This window comes from Saccostrea cucullata, unplaced genomic scaffold, assembly GCF_032062105.1.
Source record: "Saccostrea cucullata isolate Sc308-1 unplaced genomic scaffold, CSIRO_AGI_Scuc_v1 ctg13532, whole genome shotgun sequence".
Classification (NCBI taxonomy): domain Eukaryota; kingdom Metazoa; phylum Mollusca; class Bivalvia; order Ostreida; family Ostreidae; genus Saccostrea; species Saccostrea cuccullata.
In genome coordinates, this window is record NW_026921126.1 from 1 (window position 1) to 18026 (window position 18026).

At 34.2% G+C, this 18026-nt stretch overlaps 3 protein-coding genes across 3 annotated transcripts; 1 reads left to right on the forward strand and 2 right to left on the reverse strand.

Annotated features, from left to right (window-relative positions):
• Positions 1-46: 46 nt before the first annotated feature.
• LOC134259215 (probable ATP-dependent RNA helicase CG8611) lies at positions 47-1633 on the reverse strand (the record flags this gene model as incomplete). The annotated part of the gene is made up of 4 exons (XM_062741814.1): positions 1479-1633; positions 436-755; positions 268-343; positions 47-161 (listed from the first exon to the last, which is right to left on the reverse strand). Coding segments are annotated over exons 1-4 (598 nt in total), but the record flags the coding sequence as incomplete, so codon positions are not given.
• A 1380-nt stretch (positions 1634-3013) lies between these two features.
• LOC134259217 (uncharacterized) lies at positions 3014-4073 on the reverse strand. The gene is made up of 2 exons (XM_062741817.1): positions 3871-4073; positions 3014-3539 (listed from the first exon to the last, which is right to left on the reverse strand). Exons 1-2 carry the CDS (start codon positions 4071-4073, stop codon positions 3014-3016), a joined length of 729 nt encoding a protein of 242 aa, XP_062597801.1.
• A 10366-nt stretch (positions 4074-14439) lies between these two features.
• Positions 14440-17996, forward strand: LOC134259216 (ficolin-2-like). The gene is made up of 5 exons (XM_062741815.1): positions 14440-14710; positions 15748-15890; positions 16016-16112; positions 16217-16381; positions 17741-17996. The coding sequence occupies exons 1-5, from the start codon at positions 14503-14505 to the stop codon at positions 17986-17988; spliced, it is 861 nt and encodes a 286-aa protein (XP_062597799.1). The 5' UTR covers positions 14440-14502; the 3' UTR covers positions 17989-17996.
• The last annotated feature ends 30 nt before the right edge of the window (positions 17997-18026 follow it).

Consider the following 18026-nt stretch of genomic DNA (forward strand, 5'->3'; position numbering starts at 1 on the left):
AAATGAATAATAAACCATAAAAGAAATTAAAGAAGCGTGTCCTGACCTGACCCCGTCTGTGACTTGACAAGGACATCGTGACCACTGAGTACTTGTGGAATGGCTCTCTGCTGCACTGATGTCATCTGTGTTATCTTGAATCTCTCCTCTAAATTTGAAATCTGAAACATATCAGTTAATGTTAACCAATGAATTGAAACTTCCTGCAATATATTTTTATATTAATATCTAAAATGACTCAGGTTATAACAAAACATTTTTTTTTACCATGAAGGGATGTAGTTCTAGATCTTTGAAATTCTTTGAAGAGAAAATCTCCTCTCTTATCTTTGCAACAGCTGACCTAAATAAAATATTAAATGTTCAATTGATTTTTGGCTTCAAAATTAAATTGTATAAATAAACAAAACACAAAATTCATATTAAAAGACTTACTTTTCAACATTTGGAATCTCAGGATTAAACCTGAACAAAGAGGATATGAACACCTTATTTTCATTCCTCTCTTTTTTGTGTGGCACTTCTCTCACATCATTTGGGTGTTTTCTCTTCAAAGATGAGGATACAATCACAGGAACTTTTGAAGTGTCATATTCCTTTTCAGGTTTGTTTTTATTTGGTTTCAATGGAACCTCTTTTTCACTCTCTGTTTCCTGAATTGTCTCTGGTTTATGTGGTTGATCAGGTTTATCTGAATGAAAAGCAGCTAGCTCGGATGTGGCTTTTTGTAATCTTCTTTGTTTTATTCTCGTTCCCTGGGGAAAAAAGAAGATTCATATTAAATTTTAACTCAGCAATCAGATATAATTAATTTTAAAACAAAAATCATTTATGAATATCAGTGTAATAAATTTTGATTTGAAAAGACATATATCACCTGATACTGAAAGAGGGAGATCTAGAAATTTTTAAAAATGTCAATTTCGCCTTTGCTGTTAATCATGTGTGAAAGGGATCCAATTATATTTCCCCCAGATATACAATATTTGAGTGTGATTAACACTTTGATTCCAAATATGCATTACATTGTTTATCAAAGGCAAACAATAATTAAAATCTCATGAAAAATGAAAGGTCTCGATCTCTCTGAAATTGGGTCATTTTAGCATGACTTTTGGATTTGCAACTGTGTTAATACACCATTAAACTGGTTTCTTTCAAAGCAGAAAGTTGGGCCAAAAATTATCCGTTGATTGAATCTGGTTTGGAAGCCGTTGTATTTCAAAATATAATGCAAAAGTGATGTCATAGGTACAGTAGGACAGGTAGCCCTCTAATCATGAGATTGTATATATGGTTAATTGTACTACAGCTGTATGTATCTTCCTTGCGCTACCAAATGTACACAATATCATTAATATTTTAGAATCAAAACGATTTGAAAGATTGCCTTTGATATGATTTTTGAAAGAGTTGAAACAATATGCATAAGGAAAAAGTAACAGTATCTAAATTTTTTGAAAATTACAAAATATTACCCGTTTCTTGCTATATTTAGTTTTCTGTTTCGTTCGTTTTTCATTTCCAACATAGAAATTGAGCTGTAGTGAGTTATCTTCTGACATTCTCTCCTAGATTTGTAAAATAATAAATATTACCACATGGTCTCAAAATTTTGTGTTTACAAGAATATACCTTTCTTATCTTCAAAATTTGAAGATCGATTCAAAGGGAGCTTACTCTATTCATAGAAATTGTGAAAAAGTGGCGTATACATCCCCATATACCCTTAAAATTAAAAATATTAGATTTAAATTTTTATACCCCTATAATCGTAGATTCATAGAATATAGTTTTTGCCTTGTCCGTCCGTCTGTCTGTTTGTCCACAAAAACATATATGAACCTTGCAAGCTCAAAAGCTATGAGCTATGACTTTCATATTCCGCTAGTGTATTCTTTGTAAAAGGGCCTTTCTTTGGGTACCATTATATTTGACCTCTTGACCTTGTCCTTGGAGTCTGACAAAATTTTGCAGGAATTTACCCATTGGCAACTTTAACCGATGTCATTCTTTCATACATCACATGACACTTTGAGACCATTCAATTCATTGACCTTTTGATCATGACTTTAAATGACACTGAATTGAATTCGATCCATTTTTAAAAACTTCATTTGACCTAGAACATAACTTTTGAACTGTTATTACTAGAACCTTCATTTTTTACAGGTGTCACTGATGATTCCTCGCGACAAGACCTTCCTTTGGATACTAAATTTTTGACATTTTAACCTCGGTATGACAAGCTGTTGGAGAAAAAATTATCCCTGGTCATAACTTTTGAACAGTTGGTATTTGGGATTTAATATTTTATAAGTGTGTTTCTTATGACAAAAATTATTATATATAAGGCCTTCCCTGGGTACCTATTGCTTAAATTTGAACCTGTGGCTCTGACCTTGAAGTTTGGCTCTTTAAAATCAACATTTGTCATAATTTTTTTCCTTCTCTGCATTCATAATTTGTTTCCATTTTTTGACCTTGGAGTTTGATTTGCATTTGGTTGCTAGCTGAATAATTATAAGCTAGGAATTTTTTTTTATTTAATTTGACAAAAACCACATGTGGCGCAAGTCATACATACAGTAAACAAATATAAAATATATACACTGTACATGTAGTCACATAGATTTTCTTATATTACATGCATCACGTATGAAGTTACAAATATTTCTTGTAGAATTAACATCTGCTGGATCAAGAATTTCATAAGATATACATGTATTATTAAAAAGTGTACAAAATTCACATGTACCATAGCAGCGGTAATTTTCTTTTGATCTAAACTGTGGGTATCTGTACATAACCATTGATACCCAATGGGCGTGGTAAAACTGCTACAATAAAATCATGACGTAAATCATTTGCATAAATTTCCAACTTTAATAATCATTGAAAAGTTACATTTTCCTCAACATTGATTAACAAAATTCACATACACTTTCAGTCCAGTGTATGACATAAAATGAAAAACTAATACGTCATCTCAACTTTTAAAACAACATGCTTTTCAACGATTTAACAATACTTGACAGTTGTTAAATGTGTTTTTACACTCGCAATCTCCATAGTTTGGATTTTCAATTTCGTCCAAGGACTTTGCCTTTTTGTTGACCGGTTCATCTGGTTCCAATGCGTTGGAAATATCACATAGCATCTCCTCACTCGGACGCTTGTATTTGCGGACACTCTCAATAGATCTGTGGCCTGTACGTTCCATGATTTCCTGTTCCGATACCCCGGCTTGGTAGTGAGTGGTTGTGCAAGTGCGCTTACCAGAATGATAAGAAAAGAATCCGGGAATTCCGGCTTTGTCACACATATTTTTCATAATTGTAGATAAATTGTTGATTCCAGTGGGTTGTACACTGAAACGTATTTCGTTTTTTTCTCCATTTGCCAATGGTCGCCGGTAAAATCGGTTATTTTCTGAATCACCACCAGATTGAAGTATTCCTGATAGATATTGTAGACTTTTTCGCCCTGGAAGTGATGTCTTATCGATTTCGCGCTCACGTGTCTTTGATACAATCCACCTTAAAAAAAATACAAACAAGGACTGTACATTCAAATTATAACTTTCCTAAAAAAATTACACAATTTATTTCTATCAATAGTTTTTTTTTCTCCACAAAAATGTATTTTTCAGTTGTTTTTTATTATTGATATAAATTCTATACAAGGTCAAAATACAAATTAACGGATCGATACAGGGATTTATTTAACAATTTTTCAGCAATTTGCGGTCCACGCATTTAAAATGTGATAGGCCTAACCAATTTGTAGTGTTTTTTAATAAGTAAATCAACTTACCTTTGTATGTCTTATTTGCCCTTCCTGCCCTTCTGGTCTTGACCTAACTCAAACTGGTTAACAGATAATGTTTTGTGCTCGTCAACAGCCCTCAGTCCGAACATTTTGCAATTGTAGAAAAAGACAGTATTTAACATAGATTCTCCCGTATTGTTGCCGAGGAGACCCTTTTCCCAGAGAACATTTTCTGCCTCTTCAGAAATAGGCTTGGCCTGCTTTGTAGACGTCCCCACTCCTTGTGCGGTAAGTTCTGCCATTCTTGCGCTAAGAGTCTTCCGGAATTCGTAAAATTGGGAATTCTTGTCATCAAGAAAATTCAAATGCACACCGTTTTCTCGTAAATGTCTTAAAAGTCCAGTACAAAGCATGTAAAGTGTTTTTGGAGGGTACGCTTTGCCATCTTTGCGTCGCGTTTCAACAACAAATCTTGACAACCAAAAATTAAGTTCCTCTGCAGAGAACGACAGAATATCTGGAATCTGGTCCCCTGTTGTCAACATCCGAGCGGAACGGCAGTCGTTAAACGTAGTTACAGACCAATTTGTGTTCTTGCGGGTGTTCTTGCTTTCTGTCGAATTATGCAACTCTTTTCAATCACTGTCATTTACAAAATGTTCATAACGACCAACCGACATCTTAGATCCTCCCTCATTTTTTGTGAGCACATCAAAATAAACCGTGTAGTCCAATTCCATGTCATCGGGGCCGGGGTTGTACAAGTTGATCGCCTGAGATAAGGTGATGTTCTCTAGCAAATTTTCGCACTCGATCTCCTTTTCTATCTGCTCAGTTGCTTGCGAGAGAGTAATGCCGTCAATGGTAGTGTCCCATAGCTGCTCAGTTGCTTCCGAAAGAGTAATGTCGTCAATTGTCGTGTCCCACAGGCTCCCCAAATCAAAAAAACCCTCGCACGTATCGTCCATTTCCATTTCGCTGCTTTATCGGCGGCCGTCCGCATCAAATGACTTGTAATCGGGAAATGAAGCGCCGAAATTTCTTTTTGCACGTGCGAGATACCTCGCATGGCTCTGGTACATGTGACTTAAACAATAGGTTTTAATTGGTTATGTACAGAAGGACGAAGGCGCGGCAAAAATGTCACTCGGACGCGGCGCGGCCGCGTAACCTTTTTTCCCCACCTTCGTCCTTCTGTACATAACCAACTAAAACCTATTGTATAACTACTACTTCTTAGTTGTTTATAAAGAGGACATACAAATAAGAAATGATGTTCATCTTCAATGACATTTTTACAATTAATACAAAATCTTTCATCTCTTGGTATAATTGGGTTACAATATCTGCCAACCTTCTATCTGTAATTTGTGAGCACTTATTCTCGATCAAGTTAAAAAAGAACGAAGATTCTTGGAAATGGAAAAATTTAAGTATGGTTGGATTTCAAGTTTGTTTAGATTCCCTTGACTTATTAACTGGCTGTAGAATGATAATTTGCCATTACCTTTTTCTATGATATTTATTATATCCTTAAAAACTATATTCTCAAAATATTTTTTCAAATTATTTTCAAAATCATTTATTGATAATGTATTAGCATTTGAACCAATAACTTCATCAAGTAAAGTTTGTATACAGTTTTGCCAACATGTTTTTCCACTTCCTGCAAGTTTTTCATCCTCTAATAATGCATGTTGTAAAAGTAAGTTTGATTTCTATTGATCTGCAACAAGTTTTTAGCTCACCTCAACGAAGTTGGGGGAGCTTATGTAATACCCTCGGCGTCGGCGTCGGTGTCGGCGTCGGCGTCCCAGGTTAAGGTTAAGTTTTTTGGAGCAGTTTTCTTTTTAAGTACTTCTATGTCCTATATTGATTAGACATGCATGGAAGATGGTTCTAGTGTGTTTCATTGTACCAGTCAAAGTTTCAGATGCTGCAATTTCAGCAAAGGAATGACCAGGTTAATGTTTTTGGAGCAGGTTAACATTTTTGGTGCAGTTTTGGGTGTAGGTTTCATTTCCAAGTAACTATAAGCCCTATGTTGACCAAACTTGCATGGATGATACATCTAAGGATGCATACTACCAGGCTTGCTTCGGATGCTTAATCTGACCTACATTTTACGGTTGAGTGAACAGGTTAAAGTTTTTGGTGCAGGTTTCATTTCCAAGTAACTATAAGCCCTATGTTGACCAAACTTGCATGGATGATACATCTACGGATGCATACTACCAGGCTTGCTTCGGATGCTGAATCTGACCTACATTTTACGGTTGAGTGAACAGGTTAAAGTTTTTGGTGCAGGTTTCATTTCCAAGTAACTATAAGCCCTATGTTGACCAAACTTGCATGGATGATATATCTAAGGATGCATACTACTGGGCTTGCTTCGGATGCTGAATCTGACCTACATTTTCCGGTTGAGTGAACAAGTTAAAGTTTTTAGTGAAGGTTTCATTTCCAAGTAACTATAAGCCCTATGTTGACCAAACTTGCATGGATGATACATCTAAGGATGCACTACAGGGCTTGCTTCGGATGCTGAATCTGACCTACATTTTCTGGTTGAGTGAACAGGTTAAAGTTTTTGGTGCAGGTTTCATTTCCAAGTAACTATAAGCCCTATGTTGGCCAAACTAGCATGGATTATACATATAAGGATGTATACTACCAGGCTTGCTTCGGATGCTGTATCTGACCTACATTTTTCCAGTTGAGTGAATAGGTTAAAGTTTTTGGTGCATGATTCATTTCCAAGTAACTATGAGTTCTTTAATGACCAAACTTGCGTGGATGATACATATAAGGATGCATACTACTGGGCTTGCTTCGGATGCTGAATCTGACCTACTTTTTGTTGATGAGTGAAAATGTTAGTTTTTGATGCATGTTTCATTTCCAATTAACTATGAGCCCTATAATGAGCAAACTTGCATGGATGATACATCTTAGGATGCACACTAATGGACTTGCTTCAGATGCTGAATTCGACATACATTTTCAGATAACAGACCAGGTAAAAGTTATGGGTGCAGGTCTATTACCAAAAAACTATAAGGCTTATATAACATTGTATAAACCAAACTTGCCCAAATGTTGCATCAAAAGATGAAAACTCTCAAATTTGCTTCAGATGCTGGATTTTAATTACATTTTCATGAAGAAGAACTAGTTTAAATTTTTTATGTAGTTCTATTTCAAAATCAGATTAAAATTGCTTAAATATTTTCATTTTTGGAATGTACACTTCTTGTTGGTTAATTGTGTGACTTTGCCTTACTTAAAGACAACACTCGTTGAGGTGAGCTCTGTAATCTCTGATTACCTATGTTTGTAATCTATAATAATATCTAAATAATAATTTATAAACTCTGTTGCGCCAAACTCTACTCTAACTGCTAAATTAAAAGCTATATTATGGACCCCTAAAATGTCTTTCAAGATGAAATTTTGAATTTTTTCAAATGGAGTTTTATCAAAGTCTTTTGTAATTTTCTTAAAATCACTTATCCAGATTTCAGAAGCATAAGTTAAAATTGGTATAATGCATGATTCATATATCTTAAACTGAAGTGCGCCAAATCTACTTAACTGCTAAATTAAAAGCTATATTATGGACCCCTAAAATGTCTTTCAAGATGAAATTTTGAATTTTTTCAAATGGAGTTTTATCAAAGTCTTTTGTAATTTTCTTAAAATCACTTATCCAGATTTCAGAAGCATAAGTTAAAATTGGTATAATGCATGATTCATATATCTTAAACTGAATTTAAAATCCGTTCTGACAAATTGACAAAGCGTTTGTTCTGGGCGGCCATGCTTTCTTTCCGAGTGAAATCTGTCTCATCCATTTTCATCTATGTCTTTCGGTGCCGCATTGTTTTGCTTCCATGTATGATTTAGGCTAACAAAGTCGCCAAAATGCATTAAATTCCACTTATTTAATTATTTCCTTTTGAAATCTGAGGTTTACCTCCTTCCTTTCAAACTGAGAATAGTCATAACTTTTGATGAGAAGGAAAATGCTCTTTTCTGATGAGCATTTTAATACATGCATATGTATACTTATAATTAGGGCTGGGCAATAATATCGATATTTCAATATATTGCAATACAATGATAAAAAATATCGTATCGCAATACGATTTTGTAATATCGATATATTGGCAATATACTTAGATTAAGGAATTTTGTCATTAAATTTAAAAATGGACTTATGAAAGTTTGTTATTAAGCCAAACAGTAAGACAGAAGTTGTTTTGTGGGAACATTTCAGAGCATAACTTAAATGTTCTGGTGGATTATTATTGTATTATAAACCCTTTGTAAGCAAATTTGTCAAGATTGTTAAAGAAAATGACTTTTCTATTTGGTTAAAAATTGATAAAGCAATAGGACTACCATTTGATAAACATCTTTATTGCTGTTTCTATTACATGAAACCGTACATTGGCAAAAAGACATCTGAACAAAACTTTTTAGAACTGGAGAATGAAATTTCAAATTTTTCAAGAGATGGAGAGACACTAATATGTGGTGATTTTAATGCAAGAACTGGAAACTTATTGGACTTTATTACTCAGGACAGTGTAAGTGAATCTATCTCTGACTGTCCCCTCCCTGATTCATATGTTGGGGGTCATTTTCTTGTTCGTCGACAATTAGATAAAACTTCAAATTACCATGGAAAATTATTAACAGAGATTTGTAAGTCCAATAATCTTCGTCTGTTGAATGGTAGATTTCTTGGTGACTCCATTGGTTTTTATACATTTTATAATTCAAATGGCAAAAGCACTGTTGACTACATGTTAGCAAGTAACATACTGTACACTTATATTGAATACTTTTGTGTATCACCTCCTAATGAGTTATCAGATCATTGTCTATTATCAACAGGTATTAATATTTCCACTAGAAACATTAGTGTAAATTATGATAGCTACAATCTTTGCACTGGCACTTTTATTTGGTCAGAAAACTGTAAAGTAAGATATATTGATGCAATTTTAGATGAGGAATCGGTTGATGATCTTACACACTTAAACAATATCTTAGATGACTCAAATTTTTTAGATGTAAACACTATAGCCAATACAATGACTAATATATATAACAATGCTGGATATAAATCCTTAAGAACGAGGAAACCACATTATACAAATTTTAAACAAAGTCGAAAAAGAAAAGCAAAACCTAAGAAAGTTTGGATGACTGCTGATTGTTTAAAACTTAGAAATTAAGTAAGAAAACTAGGCAAAAAGTTGCAAACCTCTCAAAATAACTATTCTTTACACAGAACATTTACATCTCTGAGGAGACAATATAATCAAGCACGGAAACAATTAAAATCAAATTTTTATTCATCTCTTGCTGATAAAGTCAGTGATAGTACTAACAATACAAAAAAGTTCTGGCGAAATTTTGACAATTATAAAATTAAACAGCATGAAAGCACTTCAGCTATTAAAATGGAGGATTGGGTGAATCATTTCTCAACATTACTAACATCCAAAGAAGATAATCCTTTTGGAAGTTACTTAGATAATACCTATTTAGATGAGAAATCGCCCTTAGATTTCCCTTTCACCTGTAGAGAAGTAAAGATAGGAATCAAAAATTTAAACAAGAGGCCCAGGGGCCAAAGCGCTCACCTGAGCACATCAGCTAGGAAAAAGCACAAATCAGGTCAGAACTGAGTTTACTGAGGGGGGAAGGCTTGAATTATAACCCCCCAGGGGGTCATGATTTGAACAAACTAGAATCTACACTACCTGAGGATGATTCCATATAAATATCACTAATCATCGCTTTGAAGTACTTGAAAAAGAAGATTTTTTAAAGATTTTTCCTATATATTCCTATGTTAAACTTTGGTCGGCCATTTTGGCCCCACCCTAGCCCCGAGGGGTCATGATTTGAATAAACTTGAATCTACACTACCTGAGGATGATTCCACATGAGTTTCATCTTTCCTGGCCCAGTGGTTCTTGAGAAGAAGATTTTTAAAGATTTTTCCTATATATTCCTATGTAAAACTTTGGTCGGCCATTTTGGTCCCACCCTAGCCCAGATGGGTCATGATTTGTACAAAGTGAATCTACACCACCTGAGGATGATTCCACATGAGTTTCATCTTTCCTGGCCCAGTGGTTCTTGAGAAGAAGATTTTTAAAGATTTTTCATATATATTCCTTTGTAAAACTTTGGTCGGTCATTTTGGTCCCACCCTAGCCCTGGGGGTCATGATTTGAACAAACTTGAATCTACACTACCTGAGGATGATTCCACATGAGTTTCAGCTTTCCTTGCCCAGTGGTTCTTGAGAAGAAGATTTTTTAACAATGCCATTAATTTTTCTCTAATTCATAATTATCTCCCCTTGGAAAACGGCGTGGCACTTCATTTGAACAAACTTGAATCCCCTTTACCCAAGGATACTTTGTAGCAAGTTTGGTTGAAATTGGCCCAGTGGTTCTTGAGAAGAAGATGAAAATGTGAAAAGTTTACAACGACAACGACGACGACAATGACAACAACGACAGACAACGGACAAATTTTGATCAGAAAAGCTCACTTGAGCCTTCGGCTCAGGTGAGCTAAAAATGGAAAAAGTTGTGGACCTCACTTAATTTTGAATGAGTTTATAAAAACAAGTTCTAATATTCTCCTACCAACATTGGTAAAAGTATTTAATAAAATTCTTAATACTGGTAAGATACCACAAGCATGGAAACAGTCATTTATAAAGGTTCTTCATAAATCAGGTGATCCAAATAATTGTAACAATTACAGGGGTTTGAGTGTAAATAGTTGTTTAGGAAAATTATTTAGTGGACTACTGCAAACAAGATTGTCAGATTATCTAGAAAGTAATTCTCTAAACTAAGCCCTTTCCAGTCTGGCTTTAGAAAGCAACGTCGTACAACTGATAATATATTTGTTTTAAAACCATTAATTAACAAATATGTTTTCTGCAAAAAAATAGAATTATATGCTTGCTTTGTTGATTTTAAAAAAGCATTCGATACTGTGTGGAGACCTGGTCTTCTTCATAAGCTTTTAAATAAAGGTATTGGAGGTAATTTCTATAGAATTATTGAACATGTATATTCTACTACTGTATGTGCTGTTAAACAATCAAATGTTCATAGCGATTTTTTTCCCACAAATCGTGGAGTAAAACAGGTAGACAATTTGAGTCCAACACTTTTTAACATTTTTATTGATGATTTTACAAAATATTTAGATTCTTCGAAAACATGCCCTGTTCAATTGAACAACATTAACTTTAACAGCTCATTTTTTGCAGATGATTTATTACTTGTATCTGAATCAGTAGATGGGCTACAACAATGTCTTGATTCATTGGAAAGATATTGTTGTGAATGGAAGCTAGAAGTAAATACACAAAAAACTAATGCTATGGTATTTTCTAGTAAAAACCTTAAAAAATTGAGTTGTAAAACAATGAAGTTTAAAGAAGATGTTATTGATTTTGTTGATGAATATAAATATTTGGGTGTTGTCCTAAAAAATAATGGTAAATTGAAATATGCATGCGAGAATTTAGCAGGTAGAGCAAGGAAAGCATATTTTATGATCAAATCGAAACTACCAAACAATGTTAGTCTCTCAGGAAAGGCTCAGTTTAAGATATATGAATCATGCATTATACCAATTTTAACTTATGCTTCTGAAATCTGGATAAGTGATTTTAAGAAAATTACAAAAGACTGATAAAACTCTATTTGAAAAAATTCAAAATTTCATCTTGAAAGACATTTTAGGGGTCCATAATAAAGCTTCTAATTTAGCAGTTAGAGTAGAGTTTGGTGCACTTCCCATTATTTTCAGAGTTTATAAATTATTATTTAGATATTATTATAGATTTAAAAAACTTGTTGCAGATCAAGAGAATTCAAACTTACTTTTACAACATGCATATTTAGAGGATGAAAAACTTGCAGGAAGTGGAAAAACATGTTGGCAAAATTGTATACAAGCTATACTTGATGAAGTTATTGGTTCAAATGCTAATACATTATCAATAAATGATTTTGAAAATAATTTGAAAAAATATTTTGAGAATACAGTTTTTAAGGATATAATAAATATCAGAGAAAAAGGTAATGGCAAATTATCATTCTACAGCCAGTTAATAAGTCAAGGGAATCTAAACAAACTTGAAATCCAACCATACTTAAATTTTTCCATTTCCAAGAATCTTCGTTCTTTTTTAACTCGATTGAGAATAAGTGCTCACAAATTACAGGTAGAAGGTTGGCAGATATTGTAACCCAATTATACCAAGAGATGAAAGATTTTGTATTAATTGTAAAAATGTCATTGAAGATGAACATCATTTCTTATTTGTATGTCCTCTTTATAAACAACTAAGAAGTGAATTTTGTACACTTTTTAATAATACATGTATATCTTATGAAATTCTTAATCCAGCAGATGTTAATTCTACAAGAAATATTTGTAACTTCATACGTGATGCATGTAATATAAGAAAAGCTATGTGACTATATATTTCATATTTGTTTACTGTATGTATGACTTGCGCCACATGTGGTTTTTGTCAAATTGAATAAATAAATAAATAAATAAAAATAAATGAAATCAACAAGATTTTTTCCCGTGTTGGTTACTTATCATAGTTATGTACATTCTGCATGTAAATTAGTGTAAATATAGTAAGAAAATGTCATTTAAATTACATTGAAAATATTGCAATACATATTGCAATACAGTTTAAAATATCGCAATATATCGCAATACGAAATCTCGGGTCAATACCCAGCCCTACTTATAATATATTCGCAAATTTGCATATCACACCACTTCTAAAAAGTTATGATTTTAAAAAAGGAAATTAATGCAGTACTTGGTCGAATATAGAGGATGTGTCGAGGGCGTGTGGAGGTTTTATATACCCCCTTTGTAATTCAAATTATGTGTAAAAGTAAAGAAACAAGATCTATTTTTGAAACACTGATGTCCCCATGTGGCAGCTTATAGCGAGGGTTAAAGTTTCTCAAATGCAAGTCAAACTCGGTCAAAATTGTTGGTATCCAAAGGAAGAATTTGTCACAAGGAATTCACCTGTGAAATATGAAAGCCCTAGTATTCACTGGTCAAAAGTAAATTTTGAGAGGGTTGGAGTATGGTTTTCATGTTTCACAGGTGCATTCCTTGTGTCAAGACCTTGTTTTTGAGTATGACCAAGTTTGACTTTGCAAAAACTACCACAGTATATAATTGGCCACAAATTTCGAACAGATGGTACTAGAGCTTCCGTATTTTACATATATTATTCACAAGACCTTTCAGTGAGTATAACTATTTTTGACCTTGGCCTTACAGTTTGACCCCCTTTCAGAGAACTTTAACCTTGTCCACGACATATGAAAAATTGTTGTTTTTTCATTATTAGTATTAATATTTTCTATTTATTTCTTTATTATTTGCTTGTCAAAAATCCTCGAGTTTAAAAGAATTGCGAATGATAGTATTTTTCACCCACCTACCTTCAAGTCAATTTTCAAAAGTTAAGATAATTATTTATATTGATTTTTATATGGATTTTCATAAAATATTGCTTATTTGGAAAAAGCAACGAAAGATAAAATTTAGGTATAAAAAAAATCCTTTTTACGGGTTATATGGACTGTTATTTCACAAATTCATACCAAATCTTTTTGTGATTCACCGGGGGGAGGGAGGGGGGGGTGCATATGTTTATAAACATAAAAAAGACAGAAATACTTTAGATTTTTTTCAGCAATTTCCGAGTCCTTTATAACTGTAACATTGTATGTAACTAATATATGCTTAATTTTATATGCACAAAACATAAGAAAGAGATTTAAGAAACATTTATTCATATCTAAGGCTACTAGTATTTCAGAATATGGTATATTTCGATTTCAGTGGAAAATATCGTTTACCCCCTTATTTCAAGGGCTGGAATTAAATGGATGTTTTACTATTTAGCACTGGTATTAAAATAAGTCAATTACATGTACCACTGAACTGTTCTTTGTATTAAACAAAGATTTTATGGCCAAATCGTCATGAATTAAATAGTTGTAAAATGTAGGCGGGAATTGGGGGTTAGCGTGCGTAGTTCTTTGATACAGTTGATGCCCCCCTTCTCTTGACTGGAAAAAAAATCTGCCCTTGCAATATGGTCATTATATCATTAAATGAAATGACGTAATGTTTAAAATTCAAATCAATTGCAAATGGGAATGATGGTATCGAATTTGAAAATAGCAACACAACATAAGATCTCTGTGACATCCTGGGATGGCGACACGTCATTTTGACAGTTCAAGTGACATGAAATACATGGGTACCCAAGTTCTTTTAACCCCTTCGCTCTTTGCTCAGTTGCCTCAGGCTATGATAATCAACCAAGCTAATTTTAAGTCGGTATTATCATACAAGATGGACATTTATAAACTCCTGTGAAAAATATTCTTTTGATTCAAACAAAGCGATGACATTTAAATTAAACTCGGAAATCTTTGTCCTTTCATCCGCATTTCGATTACATTACGTTATTAGTAATTTCCTCACTGAATCATATCAGAGATTTAAAAGTAAACACCACCCATCGTTAGGTTTCAATACAGGGTGTTACACATATCTCCAAGAAAACGATAAAAATACAGGAGAACTGACACTGCGCAGGTTAGAGCGTATAGGGCTTTTTTCATGGCTGATTTGAGAGTGGAAATGTCGTCTGAAAAAGACGGTAAAGGTAAAAAGAAGCTGGTGACCGAGGAACCCCGAGGTCCTGGGAATGCCTCGTTACTGGCGCTGCTGGCGTTAACGTCCGTGCTGGCTGCCGCGGTGTACTACCCTAACTCCTTAATCGTTGCCGAACTCCGAACATTGATACAACACCAAACCAACTACTCAGGTATGGGCTTATGTTTATTTTTAATAGTTACCGATCGATCTCAAACTGATCTTGTGGTGGTTAGGGTAAATAACCAAATTGCTTCAAATATGGCCTTCAATTGTAGAAAAAATTAAAAAGGACTGGGTTAAAACTTTAACAGCTGTATGACAAAAGAGAAAAAGAGTCATTGCTTGGCAAAAATATATACAACCTCAACAAACGAAAGGCAGTCATCGTTCAATAAGGAAACATAATGGATTAGTATAAGATATAAGATCGAAACAACTCCACAATGTTAATCGTTTGTACGGTTGAGGTTCTAGAAGATATTGGATGAAAAATATTGAGATAAGGAACAGAATTCAAGCCCAAAAGTCCATAAAGAATACAAACCAGGAGCAAACACGGATCTCCACAACATCTGAGGTGGGATCAGGTGGATGAAGTTGAAAAAGAAAATATGGTCATAACGAACAGTATTCAAAATTGATTTAAACAATGCAGATCGGGAGCATGGACCTCCAAAAACAGCAGGGGAAGGATCAGGTGCCATGGAGGAGTAAACATTCCCTGCCGACCGGTGTCGCACCTACCACGTGCTCCCTTTAATGATTGGGGGGGGGGTCAATATATACTATTCCTGACCTTGGAAGTTTGAGGAATTGCAACAATTATGAAGGGTCTTGTTTAGGCCATTAAGAGTTGTTATATTAAAATTCATTGAAGAAAATTTAAAGAGAAGTTTATTAAATGAAACTGTTTTGCAATGTATGAATTTCTTACCTTGACCTTTGACCATGTGACCTCAAAATAAAAAGTTTGAAGGCCATTAGGGGTAGCTGAATAGAATTTCATAGCTAAAGCACAAATGCTTTTCAAGACATTGCCCGAAAATGAAACTATCCCTCAAGGAGAATGAGTTAAAAAACTCCCAGAGTTCTAGAGATCTATATCGTCTGGAAAGTAGAATAACAGAAGGACTGATAGACCAAAATGAATATCCTCTTCCTTTCAATGAAAGCGGAGGACAAAAATTCTTTTCTCACTTATTTTAGGGAATCAAGTACCTCGGGACTGCTATGATATCCTGACTCAGAAACCAAACTCTACCTCCGGGGTGTATCGGGTGTATCCGGGCGGCCTCCGAAGGGGGATCGATGTGTTGTGTGACATGGACGTTGATGACGGTGGATGGCTGGTGAGTACTACTTGTACTTTGTTTCGCTGTGAAACAACGAACTAGTTAGTTACAAAGTGTATAAATAGCAGACGTTTCCTCTTCTGTATCCATCAGATTTCATCATTACTGATTTGAATTCACAGGTTGTACAGAAAAGATTAGACGGGAGTCTTGATTTCTTCAGAGATTGGGCAGACTATCAGTTTGGTTTCAGCGATGGAACCAACGAACTTTGGATTGGTTAGAATTTTGTTTTCTTATGCTTTTTAAAGGGTTTCACAAAAAAATTAAGCAAAGTAATTATTTTACCCATCTAGTGTCAATAAGATTTTTATCTATTGAAGGCAATGAGTTTTTACATTTGCTGACAAGCCAGGCTTTGTATGAATTACGTGTCGACATGGCCGATTTTGATGGAGAAAGCAGATTTGCCAAGTATAAAGTTTTTGTCGTTGGAAACCGGGAAACAAAATTCAGATTGACCATTGGAGGATATTCTGGTACAGCAGGTATGTGAAATGGACATTGGGGTACCCTCCTTTCCTCTCCCCCAGCCACTCACACAACTACCAAAGTCTTTTTTTCTAAAATGTCTCCCCTTCAACTTCCATTTTCCATATCCCTTTCCAATTTTTCATCGTTCATATCAGTATATTTAAGGAATCACTGTTTAGTTAGTAAAGTATGCCAGGGCATCAACGATAGTGAGAAATGTAGAATAAAATTATCCCACGTTTCCCTCTATCGTTGATGTCCCTGGCATACTATACTAACTAGACAGTGATTCCTTATATTTCCATTTCATTGTGAAATAAAATTGTAATTTAGATTTTAAAAATTTTAGCCTCCTAAGCTCCTGATCTATCGATTTGTCCAATTTAGATTCCGGTAGAATTATCAAGAAATCAACTCCACTAACTTTCAAAGAGTTATCACAGAGAAAAAAAAATAGAAATGAAAATATTTACCTAAATTTACCTAAAAATTCAAATCTTAATGTCCGCAAGGCGCAGTGGTTAGAGCATTTGCTTCTTAGTCGCGGAATAAAGAGTTGATCCTTGCATTGCCAGTTCGAATCCCACTGCAGCTAGGACGTGGAGACCGATCCTTTGGATGATACCTTTAAACTGAGGTCTCGTATCATGGCACGAAAAAGAATCCGTGCTGCACAAAGGCTTTAAGTGCTGAGTACAGGCCGCCATCAGTAAGACAGTTGTGTTTTTTCAGTATGAATGGAAATTCTCGAAGGAACGTTAAACAAAAGTTAAACAAAACAATTTATTCTTTGATCAAATAAAGAAGAAGAAAGAAAACTGTGGCTAAATAGTTTAATTGCTCTTTTGAAGTGTTTGAGTATGATAAAGGATATTGGGGTCGTAAACCGTTATTAATGCAGCATACTATATACTATAGTAATTGGCTTTGCCATAAATAATTTAGCTAGTTGCCACGGTCTTGCTTTCTCTCTATTTTTCACTAGCAATTGTTCTTTTCGTCTCGCCATATGGCTGTCGTTTTATACGCTATACATAAGGTTTTGAGAGATATAGTGGTCTTAATTAGTGCAATATAACTAGAGAATTCCACTAAATAACAGTTTAAATTGAGTACAACCATTAAATGTTCTAGTATACATTTGCGTGAACTGTATTTTGGTTGAAGTACTCCGGTATCCGTCAGAGAACATGGAAATATTTCCAAAGAAAAAAAAGTAAATTCTATTCATTGTTTGTACTAAAATACATGTATATTAGTGGCAGATATTTTTTTGTTTAAAATTTCTTGTAACTATGTTTTCAGTCTTGATTATACAATGTACATGTATATAATATTACACAGATCGTAAAACAGAAACCTTTAATTTTCAGGCGATTCCTTGTCTTCCCATAATGGAATGTTGTTTTCAACAAAAGATGTTGATAATGATTTAGCTAGCGGAAATTGTGCTGCCTCTTTCAAGGGAGGTTTTTGGTATAGTAACTGTCATACTGCAAATCCTAACGGACAGTACCTTAAAGGAAACCATGAAAGTATGGCGGACGGCATCAACTGGAAAACATGGCGGGGCTACAAATACTCTCTTCAAACATTCAGCATGAAAATTAAACCATTATAAATCACAAACTGTTTTCACCTTTTATGATTAAAGTTTCT